General features: G+C 45.6%; 1 protein-coding gene across 1 annotated transcript in view; it reads right to left on the reverse strand.

Moving 5' to 3' along the window:
• Positions 1-516: 516 nt before the first annotated feature.
• ADIPOR2 (adiponectin receptor 2) overlaps positions 517-12,069 on the reverse strand; it is a 73,046-nt gene continuing 61,493 nt past the window's right edge. Inside the window, exons 5-8 of the mRNA XM_038418452.2 lie at positions 8,045-8,231; positions 6,659-6,846; positions 4,391-4,584; positions 517-3,332 (exon numbers count right to left, since the gene is read on the reverse strand). Coding sequence (XP_038274380.1) covers positions 3,201-3,332; positions 4,391-4,584; positions 6,659-6,846; positions 8,045-8,231 — 701 coding nt within the window. The 3' untranslated portion in view covers positions 517-3,200. The remainder of the gene's footprint in view (positions 3,333-4,390; positions 4,585-6,658; positions 6,847-8,044; positions 8,232-12,069) is intronic.

Below are 12,069 nucleotides of genomic sequence, written 5' to 3' on the forward strand. Positions count from 1 at the left end.
ACATACATGAACAAAACTTAAATTTGGTGTATTAGGCATAGAGGCATGAGTGACAAGCTTGATCCCTATAGTGTCAAACTCAAGGTCCATCAGTACAGCAGTGGGTGAAGGCCACAATTAAAGTATGAAGACTTAATCCAGTTGAGCACACAATAGCTGCTGTGTATGGGCGACCTTGCTTAAGGCAGAGTTTAAAGAAATAAAATAGCACTGAACTCGGACTCATAAGCGAGTCAGACTGGACTTATACTTTCCTCACTTGAGCCATAGATAAAGGGATGCTATCTAGCAACACTTCTGCAACTATTTGCCAGCATACAGGTCCTGTCCTAGTGTTCACAGTACATCCCCAACCCTGCTCCAAGCAAGTAATGAGAACTCTCCAGGTCTCATTTGACTTCTGGACTATCAGACCCCTTAGTAAGAAGCTGACTGGTCAGTCAGAAGCATTGTGGGAGGGAGAGAAGAAATTGTTTTATTCTTGTAAACATCATACAAAGCAACGAAGAGCCAAACTTGGTCAATATCCCATTTGGTTCTTTTATTAGCAGAAGTTAAGAACACAGCAAGTCATGAGATCCCATCGTATATGGAACCAATCACCAGAGACCCCAACCATCAAAAATCCCAAAATGTGCTTTGTTTCTTCCAACAGTAAGCAATTTAAAAAAGAAAGAAAATACTGAACAAGGCCACTATTTAATGGGGAAGGAAAGGAGCTGTAGGTCCTATCTATTCTATGGCAATAATCTGCACACAGAGCAAGCAAGCCTCTGACTGCTGAGAGTAAGGCATTCAGGTGCCAACCTGGGAAGAGTTCTCAGCAAGTGCTACTGGGGGCAGGGAAAGAAAGAGTCCACAGCTAGGCAGTTTATTGGAGCACAAAAACTTCCTAAACAGAGATTGACTGGGTTAAGAATAGCAGGTGAAGTATTGTGTTTTTGTAATAGTTCTGTGCTGTGTTGGGCCAAGTTACAATGTTCCTTCAGGGAGTGAGTGTAGGGCGATTCAGGATGGAGACTGCCACTTTTGCTGGTATTGATACAGAGGTATCCAAAGTGCTTTCCAGAACAAGTCTGGTTCTGATATGTACCATTGCTTTCTCAAGTAGCAGAGCACACCTCCTGCCAATGCTTATTAAACTCTCTCATTAAAAGTGCCTAGTTAATACTGCTCTGTATTCCAGTTAGGCACTGCACAAACCCACAAGACAATACAAGCCTTTCCTTCAATCCTATTGACATCTACTATGATGATCCCACCAAGAAGAAAAACATCCCTCTAAGCCTCCCACAAGCTCCAAAGCACCTCTTTCTACAGCTAAGCTTTATTTCAAAATTTCTGAAAATAACTAACCAAAGGGCAAAAGAGAAAATACTTCCTCTTTAGAGTCAACAGTGAGGAACCCTGAAGATAATCAAGGTCTTCCACTTCTATTCAATCCTATTAGACAAGATAACTGCTTGAAACATTCATTAATAGCCTGGATTCCCAAGAATGTTTACTTGTAAGATCTCTGCAATCCCCATTTTTCACTTGCAAATTTGAATTTTCACCCTTTAAAAATTTAGAACAATTTTACCTTCCTATTGCTTTAGGAACCACAGCGTTTTAGGAGCGGTTTAACTAATCCTATGTGAGAGGTAACAACTCTTAAGTTTCCAGCAACTAGACTCTTACTCCATAACATGAAACTTCTGGGTCATAAACTATACATCTAACTATCAGTTTTGCCCCAAGACTCAGAAGATTGTCCAACGATTTGCTTCTCTCTGGCTGACTAGGCTCCAGAGATAAAGCTACACCAACCCAATGAGAGAAGACTATGCGCTTCCTGCTATACAGAGGCTCCACAATAGTCCAAATGGTCTCAATTTTACTTCCAGGTTAAAAAAAATAAATAAATAAAAAATAAATTAAAAAAGCCAGCTATCCCATTGGTTTAAGCAGGGCTGGGAAATTACATTGGCTGGACCTGAGAAGTGAGAACTGTGCAGGGTTTAGTGCAGATTTAAAAGTCACAAGATTCTATAAGCCATGGGGCTTTGTACACACATGAAGGTGATGCATTAGGTCAAGAGAAACCATTAAATCTGAGTGCTTACTGCTGGCTGCTTCACAGCACAGCACTGCCCATGATACCAGGAGAAGTCAGCTGCTCCCCCAGCAGGAGCAGCGGCAACAGTAGGACAGGGAATCTATTGCAGGACAGGGAATTTAGTAAATTTAACACTGGAAAACATTAGGACTTCTGTGGAGAAGGAAGAAATCCAATAAAAAAAAATCCAGAGTGTGTGCAAGCAGCCAAACAGTATTCTTCCTTTGAGTGCACAGCTCCTTCCTTCCAGTGCCAGCCTATCTTCCCCACCCCCATTACTCCTCACATGCTTACCCACCTGAGTAGCTGTTCTATTCTTTGACAAGTGCCATTAGCATCATGTAATCATATCAAAGCATGGCAGATCCACGAATGGCAATCAAAAAGCTAGTGGCTTTTGTTTGCAGAAAGGCCATTGCCAACCTTTATGTGCCATGTTCTGAGCCCGCTCCAAACACTGACCAGAATGCCATATTGCCCAGTACATGACAGCTTCTGGGAAGAGTCTGCAGGACCATCATGCCTCACTCCCAAGGATTTTATCTGATCCTCCTGCAGTCACCTTTTTTGTGCAAAATTGAAACAAACAGTGTGTGGTACTTGCATGTTGCATCTATACAAAACCCCTTTCCCTCCCACCCCATTTGTTTAAAACATTTATATAAATTTTTTTTTTTATTTTAAACAGAAAGTTAGAAATCTTATTTACAATTTTTTCCCCAAAAGAGCATCTAAAATCAGCTCCTTCCCCTGTCCCTAAAGAAGATATAAATCTTAGCCTACATTTAAAAAAGAAAACTGCTAAGCCATCCCTCCCATTTTCTACAAATAAATATGGCATTGAACAGAAGCCGATTTGGAAACAGTCCTCTATAGCTCCATCTGTAGATCAAGAATAAGTTACAGTTTAAGAATTTCCTGGTCTTCAAATTGATTCATTCCATCGTTTGAGGTATAAATTTCTTGTGTTAGAAATCCCAAGAAGCTTCCATATCCTATCACATGAGGCTTGGATTCTCAGGTGTTCGCGTCACTAGCCCGTTAACATCAATGCCTCTTGCAGTCCTCTGTTTTGGTTATGATTCTGGGCTGAAGGCAGGTTTTACTGCCTGTCTCCCTCCTCCATGCAGCCTCCCCCAACTGTGAAACGGAACTCCTGAAGGTTTGAAACACCATGGAAGTGCACAAAAGCTCCAGCCACTACGAAGATGTGAAACAGCTGATGGGAGTGGAACTGTGGAAACAAGACAAGACATTACTGTTCAGCCAGAGACCTACGGAATCCAAGTACCAACCTCTTTCTAAAGAGATGTGTTGGGCTGAAGCATATAGCCGTGCACAGAAGCAGCAGCTTAACATTACTTGCTGGACTATTCAAGATCCCATATTGCACCAGTCACTGTATTATCACTGGCTACAGCATCTCCCCCTCTTCCAAGCTATATTCACTGGAAGCAGGGGGGAAAAAAAAAATCTGCTTCAGATTTCACAGCCAGCAGGATCACTTGCACACTTGAAATCTGAAATGAAGCTGTATGCCTTTCCTTTATATCTGTCTTTGGCAGATATCACACCAGCATGCTTCCAGTTCCCAGGCCAAAAGGCTTAGAAGTACAGTGAATTTTTTTCCTTAGACTCTTAATGCCTAGCAATAGAGATAAACTGTAGCTGCTGTGATTAGTGACACACGTGGACAGGTACTGGAGCTTAGATCTAGTCCTGGACGCAATGTCATCAAGTGGATTTTTAAAACACAGTTGCTCTGTCTGCTCCCCCACCATAAGGGGAGCCCAGCTGAACATGAGTCAATAAGTAGTTTGAGGTTTCAGTTAATACTAAAATCTGAAGTTCAGTCACTGGCTATCCAGGAAGTGAGCGATTACAGTGCAGCAGAATGGACACCATGAGGACGTGATATTGAGCATATCTCCCAGGTTAAAGGAAGAGATAGTAGCATGTACAATGGGTTTGCATAAATGCTGTATATCCATTTGAAGTATCCCTAGGAGACTAGAAGCAAAGTGTCATGCATATGTCAAAGCCTCAGTGACAAGGTACAATCCCACAGCTAGCCTTTGTAAAGGCATTTCAATGATTTGTAACAGCATTGTGTCAACTTTTCAATGATCAAATCCACTAATCTTTCCAAATTATGAAATCTCAAAAGCAGCTTTTAAAGCAGTTACAGTTAATTGCCATAATCAAAGAAACACAAAAGCATAGCAATACCAGACCTCAATATAACAAGCTTGTGTGTCACAATCTTAGTACCCAGTTATTTTGCAGACTCACCCAGATATCGCACTTGCCCGGGAAGAATCTCTCTGGTATACGGGCAGCATACAGCGCAGCACCAGTGATGTACAGACAGGCCATGAGTGCCAGCCAGCCTATCTGCCCCATTGTGGCTGCCTTGAGAAGGCCCTCAGAGATGACAAAGTGCAGGGTGGGGATGACACCACTGAGGCCGAGACCCAGAAATACTCCTAGGAGATAAGGAAAATGGTGGAGTCAGGCTTGGACAAAGAAAGCAGCAATAGGCAGAGCCTAACATTCACAAAAGATTTAAGGTGGAAGCTGTTGAAGCTGGAGGTCCAAAGTATGGCAGCAAGTTTATGCCATAACAAAGTAAGTGCTCAAGAAAGTACAGAGTCCCTTGATGCATTACGGGTACTGGTCAGCAGTTCTTCTAGACGTACTAAATGTTATTTCGCTTAAAGTTAGTGCCTTTTTGTACAGGCCATCTATGCACCAACTTGAGTGTTAACATTCTTAGGCTATAGAGGGCGCTTAGATCCCATAAAATATTCTGCTACTGAAAGAGTATGGTAGAGAATGACATGCAAGAAAAAGGAAATGACCAGTGATGTAGACTGAGGTGGGCAAACTACGGCCCGTGGTCCAGATCTGGCCTGCCAGCCATTTTAAGCTGGTCCTCGAGCTCCTGCTGGGGAGCAGGGTCTGGGGCTTGCCCCGCTCCAGCACTCTGGCACTTCAGCCGGGGAGCAGGGTCGGGGGCTGCTCCACGGGGCTGGTGGAAGCAGCTGCATGGCCCCCCTATGGTGCTCAAGCTGGGGAGCAGGGTCGGTGGCCTCTCCACCTGGCTCCTGGAAACCACAGCATGGCCCCACTCTGGCTCCTATATGCTCCAATGGCCCCCTCCGGTGCTCCAATGGGAGCTGCAGGGATGGTGTCTGCAGAGCGGGCAGCATGCAGAGCCGTCTGGCTGCACTCCCATGCGGGAGCGAAAGAAGGGATATGCCACTGCTTCCGGGAACCATTTGAGGTAAGCACCACCCAGAGGCTGCACCCCTGAGCCTCTCCCCATGCCCCAACCTCCTCCCGCCCTCCAAACCCCTCGATCCCAGCCCAGAGCACCCTCCAAACCCCAAATACCTCATCCGCAGCCCCACCCCAGAGCCCCTACCCTCAGCTAGAGCCTGCACCCCAACCCCCTGCCCCAGCCCTGATCCCCCTCCCACCCTCTGAACCCCTCAGTCCCAGCCCAGAGCACCATCCTATACCCCAAACTTCTCATCCCTAGCCTACCCCAGAGTCTGTACCCCCCAACCAGAGCCCTCATCCCCTCCCACACCCCAACCCCAATTTTGTGAGCATTCATGGCCTGTCATACAATTTCTATTCCCAGATGTGGCCCTCGGGCCAAAAAGTTTGCCCACCCCGATGTAGACTATTTACAGTATAGCATACAGGTCGCCCCAGGAATGAACATAGAAGAAATTGCACCTGAGGCTTATCTGACCCTGTAACTTGCCAGATCATAGCTTGGCTGATTTCAAAATTGTCCTAGCATAGAGTATTAACCCCTAAAGATCTGAATAATAAGTCTTTTCAGTAAGGAGTTCCATCCACCATACAGGTAATATTCAGGAGATTGAACTCCCTGCTGTATCCGGACATTCAGACCTTTCCTGAATATAAGGAATAATACCTTGGAGTGCACACAGGTTTGTATACACACAAAACCCAACAGGAAGAAACACGAGAAACTTGATATAGCATTAAATTGTGTTACCCAAAGACTCCTTATTCTTGATTGGTGAAGGCAACAGTAACTATTCTTGTCTACCATAGTCAAAGGGAGAAAAATCTCGGTAGCCACAAGATTATGATTATGTCAATTGCTCAGTTGCAATCAGCAGGGAGGCTACCTACACGTTTAGCGAACCTAATATTACAGCCATAAGACAAGTAGTACTAGGAGTCCATGGGAGTCAGACACAGACTACCAGTATCTTACCTTTACTGTTTACTTTAAAAAGGGAGAGAGCTGTTTAATAATGATGGAAATACCATTAACTGTCTCTCCCATTCCATGTGCTGCCCCCTACTTCTGCACCGAGAGGGTCTAACTTAACACCAATGCCTCTCTTACAGCAGATGTGACAAGTTTACTGTCCAAGAATGTGTTAGTTGTGTTTCCTACACACCAGGACATCCTTTGGCAATGCAGGCTTTTCCTAGGAGTCTGCTTTTGTAATGAGTCAGTAGGAAGGATCAACTGTAATAAAGAAGCAAAAAATAAATTTTGGTTTTTACCTGCTCTTACCCCTCGATACTCAGGGGTTGCAAACATGTCCCACTGGGAGACTATTATGGCTGCAATGCCCAGGACACAAATCACAATCAAGTAGATGAAGCAGGGCTGAGGGTTGCAATAGAAGGAGTAGTACAGCCATGGAACAAAGCTGCCCATGATGAGAAGTGCGATGCCAGAGTAATCCAGCCTAGAACAGGATAAAACAGGTTGACAAAGAAAGCCAACCCCAGAAGTTCTTGTAACACCCCATGTACTGTTTATCTTAAGAGCCAATTTATCACTGTAAAATGAGATTACTTATCTTGTTCACTGAATGATTGCTTCCACAGACCCCCCCCCTGCAGAGGTTACTTGCCTAGCCAGGCAGTCAGACCGTTTTTGAGCAGTGGTCAGTAGGTGTATGCTGTTCCCCATAGCCCAACATTCCACAGTCCCAGGGTATAAATAGCCCACCCCCTCTAAGAGTACCTCAAGTTTTTATTCTGGGGATAAGAAGGAATTGACTAAAAACAGTCAGGAGCATTTTCTTGATGCAAGAAATAGGAAGCGGATAGGCACTGTGGGTCCTGCTTGAGTGCAGACAGAATTCTGGACACCTTGTTCTGACTTGTTTGACGAGTCCACACCAGGATGGCAAATAGACTGCCCATCCAAGGTCTCAGTGACCACCTAGGAAACAACCACTCACATCATCAACTAGAATGTTTTTATATCTATTAGGTGCAGAGCAGACAGGGTCCCCACATTCCAGATGCACAATTCCCATGGACTATTTGCTTCCTGACAGAGGACTCATGCACTATCATGACCTCTTGCAGGAACAGATTCTTTAGGAGGAAGGCTTTTGGTCCTTCTGAGCTCTTTTTGTGGTAGACTTGCAGACTTCACAGCCCTTGGCTGAGTGACCTTCCAGAGCAAAGGGCCCTCATTGTCCAGCCAAAGCAGGGCATTTAAGAAGGGCAAGAGAAATACTCCTAAACCCCTTTTTATGTGACAGATCCACTATGTCTAGCAAGGCCCAAGATGATCCAAAATAGGTTTAAAAAAAACAAAGGCAAAAAAGTTACACTCTTAGACTTTAGAATCTTAGCTGTAATAGTTAAATATTTAGGTATAGTCATCTCAATGGTGAAAAGGAAAAGTTGGTTTTGAGACTGCTCCAGCGGAGAGAGAGAGAGGTATTTATACCCTTGGTCTATGGAATGTTGGACTCAAAGAAACTGCATGCAAGCCCTACCCACCAACTACTATTCAAAAAAAGTGTTTCCATGGCCACATAGCTAGGCACACTGTTACAGTGGGGCTCCCAAACCCTAGCCAGGATTCCCTGTCCCATTCTGCCCAGCCATTTCCAAGCTAGCATGCATTCCACTCTGGATACTTACTTGGAGAAGAGCCGGGAGACACCTTCTGAATGGCAGTAAACCGTGTGGAAGAGCCATGAGAAGGAGAGGCAAAGGATGGCTCCCAAGAAGAACATTCCAACAACTACCTTCTCCTGTACAGGTGCTACAAAGGACATGTTTGGCCGGAACATGTAAAAGATTCCCAGACACAGGAAGAACACACAACCTAAGTAAAGATAAGGCAGAGGTATCAGACTCATGTAACCTGAAAGGTATTGTACTGGACCAAGTTTACGGGCGTGGGGAATGCTGAACAAAAGATCATAATGACAATGTTACACTTCCATGCGGTCTGATCTAATCAGTCATATGTTTGACCCTCATCTGACTGAATTTGTACACACGTGAACAGAAACCATGATTTCACTTGTTTTGGGAGGTACCCACACTCTGGTTGAGCAAACCACCACCACTCACCTGTAGGCCTAAGACCTGATCAACCCCCACACCCCGCATATTAAACCAGCCTTGGATGAAACTCTGAGTTGACCACCAAAACCGGAAAGAAAAAAAATAAAAGGAATGTTCTGCTGCTCATAAAGCACTCCCGCCTCAGGAATGTCCCTAACGAGAGTTACCACCAAGGTTATAAAGACTCTGGGAAATTAGGGAGGATGCAGAAAGACTCAAATGGTAAGATAAGCTCTGACCAGTGTTTTATAATGACCATCTGCTCAAATAGAGCAGGTCACAATTAAATTACAACTTGGGCATGAAAGAGGACACAGGTGCCAGTGCGTCATTATTTACAATTTTTGTTATTTAGGAGTGTGGGATAATGTGATAGTTTTAGTAAATTTGAAGGAGGGAGCTAGTTTTACCTATTGTGACAAAGCTCTGTCCTTGCCTCCGTGGGTCCCGCATTTCCTGGCGGATTTTGCTGGCCTCAGAGGCTCACTGTGACCCTCCATGTAACCCTTCTTTCTCTAGAGTCAAGGGTCACAGTCTACTGAGCCATTTTCATCATAAGCCAGTGAGAGAGGTGAGGAGAAGTTATCCTTCCTTGTATAGTCTGTTGTCTCCCAGTCTCAGTGATTAATCAGGGGGCAAAGGGGGGTAGCCCAGGCCCACCCTCTACTCTGGGCTCCAGCCCAGGGACCCTAGTAGTATCAACTGTGGTAGCTGACCTTTTAGAAACATGACATGTACAATTCCCTGGGCTACTTGCCCCACAGCAGCCCTCATTTCCTCAAGCTCCACTTCACCCTTATCTCTGGGCCTCTTTCCTTGTGCCTGACATGGTGTGTACTACTCAGCCTCTCCAACAGCGCAACTTCCTCCCACAGCTCCTGACATGCACTCCCACCTGAGTGACTGGGAGGCTTTTAACTAGTTTCAGCCAGCCCGATTGGCTTCAGGTGTCCCAATGAACATAGCCTTCTCCCTGCCTTCTGGAAAGTTCTTAATTGGCCCCAGGTGTCTTCATTGACCTGGAGCAGCTTCCATTTCACTTAATCTGGTACCAGGGATTTGTTTAGCCTGGAGCTAATATATCTATCTCCCACTACTCTTCCATAGCCATCTGGCCTTGTCCAGTCACACTATATAATGTAAATGAAAAACAATGCTCTTTGGGAACCATTTCCAGACTGAAGCTCAACATCAAGGTGCTGGAACTCAAACCCCTCTGCATGACCATGACGTGCAGAGGCATTGCCAGGAACCCCCAGATGAGTGGATCCTGACTGGACATAGACAAATTCACCCAATCCATTGGGAATGGTGAGCATAAGATATTTGCTTGGTATATGTATTCTGTGTATGTTGCTAATAAATAGATGTTTAGAGCACAAATGCATAAGGCTCTTTCACCGGGAAAAGGTTCCGCAGACCCGTAGAGCCTAGAGTCCCGAGGGAAAAGGGAGGGCACTTAAATTGACCGGGTTTCTTCACGAGCCTTACACCCTGAGCCCTCAGAAGGGAAAGGGTGGGGGTGCTCTAAATTGACCAGGTCATGCCTTGAGCCTTCAATAGGGTATAGGCAGGGTGCCCTAGATTCTCTCAGGTAACACACCAGCAGTGAACCCAATCTGTATTTTATCCCCGATTGCTAATTTAAGTGCTAAGGAAAACCCTAAAGTTAGATGCAATACCATTCACTGCTTCCTCCATTTCCAAGGTAAAGGCTAGGAAATCATGAGTCCTAGTCCTCATAGGAATTATATTCCCACATTCCCCAAATTGTGGTATTCACTGAAGAGCCCACTATCACCCAGAACCACCATCTCCCTTTCTCACTGTGATTGACAGGCTTCTTCACAGCCTAGTCTCAGATAAAGACCAGGTACCACCCCAGCCCTCCTGAATCCCTGCAGAAGTAGCATTTCTTATTTGCGTGGCTTCCACCATGCAAGGAGGAACAAGGATGCTTATGATCAAGGTGAAGACACCACTGACTCAAAATCCCCTGCATATCTAAGACTGACCTTTTCTGAGCTCCTGGGAACAGTGGCTCAGCCCAGCTTCACAGATCAGCAAACCAAGACAGAGCCCAGTTTGCTGCTGTGATGTATTTCAAAGCTTAAGTTGTTTGCCAAAGAATACTGCTGTTCACTCAACAGCTGGAAGAGCGCAAGAGTGGGTTTTTGTCCTCCCAAGCTGGGCAGGAGGGTTAATTGGGATAGAGTGTCACTGCAGTGTGAATTTAAAACTAATTTGTGGTCAGTTAAACTTCTGCTCACACTTTGATAATGCACCCTAGGCAATGAGAACGGGGTATACAGCAGAAAATGCTCAGCATTGCCAGGGAGGTTTGACTCTCCGGCCACTCTTTCCCCTAGTTTGGCAGGGAATGGAAAGTAGCACACATCTGCAGGAGAGGAAGGAAGGAGTATGTACCTTTCAGGCAAAATGGAGAATGGCACGAACAAGTCTGAGAAGAGCTACATCCAGTTCTGCTCGACTGAAATGCAGTGATGCAGTGTCACTACTTTAACACAGAGCTCCCACAAAGTTTTTCTGCTTACCTTGTGATAAACCCTGGGTATTGGGGAAGATTGCGTACTGCAGTGGAAGAGGAGCACAGGTGAGAGACAGAGTAAGCTAACAGAGCACGTTTCCTCTTAACAAAAATGCTGTCTCAACTATAAAGAGGGAGAGAAACAGCACTTGGCATGCAAAAATATATTAAGCATTTATAGCATATGTACTTACTCTTTGCTCTTGAAAAAGGCACACGTCAGTAGCACAGCAGTGCTTTCAATTTGTGTAATTGGAGAAGGGGACAGGAAAAAGGTGAATGTCTTTCTCTGGGATCGAGGAAATGCCCTAGTATATTCCCCCCCCCCCGGCCACAGTTGTTGCAACTTTTGTGCGCTCTGAAGGCAATAAGTGATCTTCGGATGTATGCTTATGGGCCCCAAGGATAAGATCTCACAGTGCTGAGTTAGCAGTACCAAGAGGGGCTGAACTCCAGAGACAAGGAAATCACCTTAACCCTCCATAACATTTGGTGGGGGAATTTTAACAAGAAACACCTGGAACTCTATCCAGCATGTCATGCTGGAAGGATAATGGCACCTATGACTCTGCCCCGGCTAAAGGACATTCCACACCACTCAAACTTAGGCAGCAGGTGGCTAGGTCTACAGGGGTCTCAGTTCCCACCTCCCCAAACTATTTGGAGCTACCCCACTGTCCGCATGCATACCCAGTCAGCAAGCAAAGCCTCACATGTGGCTGCACACTGGATTCCTGGCAGGTGGAACTAGATTCCTCAGTCCCAACAGTGGATGCTGGCTCCTAGCTCCTAAATGGCATTTCCTGGGAAAGTTCACTGGGATGGGGCGATAGGATCCTCACTTCCTGTGGGACTAAGGCCCCGTGTTTGGCAGCACCAGGGCCAGGCAGGAGGTTAGGCAGGGCATCGTGGGGGAGGTGAGACTGTTTGGATACAGATGCACTCATGTGACACTAACAGGCTCCTCCAATGAGAGCAGTGAGCCAACAGGCCAGAGTGAGGGGCCATAGAACAGGAGCTGTCACTAAGGAGTGAGTGCAGGGCT

The sequence above is a fragment of the Dermochelys coriacea genome, chromosome 1 (assembly GCF_009764565.3).
Source record: "Dermochelys coriacea isolate rDerCor1 chromosome 1, rDerCor1.pri.v4, whole genome shotgun sequence".
In the NCBI taxonomy this organism is placed as follows: Eukaryota; Metazoa; Chordata; order Testudines; family Dermochelyidae; genus Dermochelys; species Dermochelys coriacea.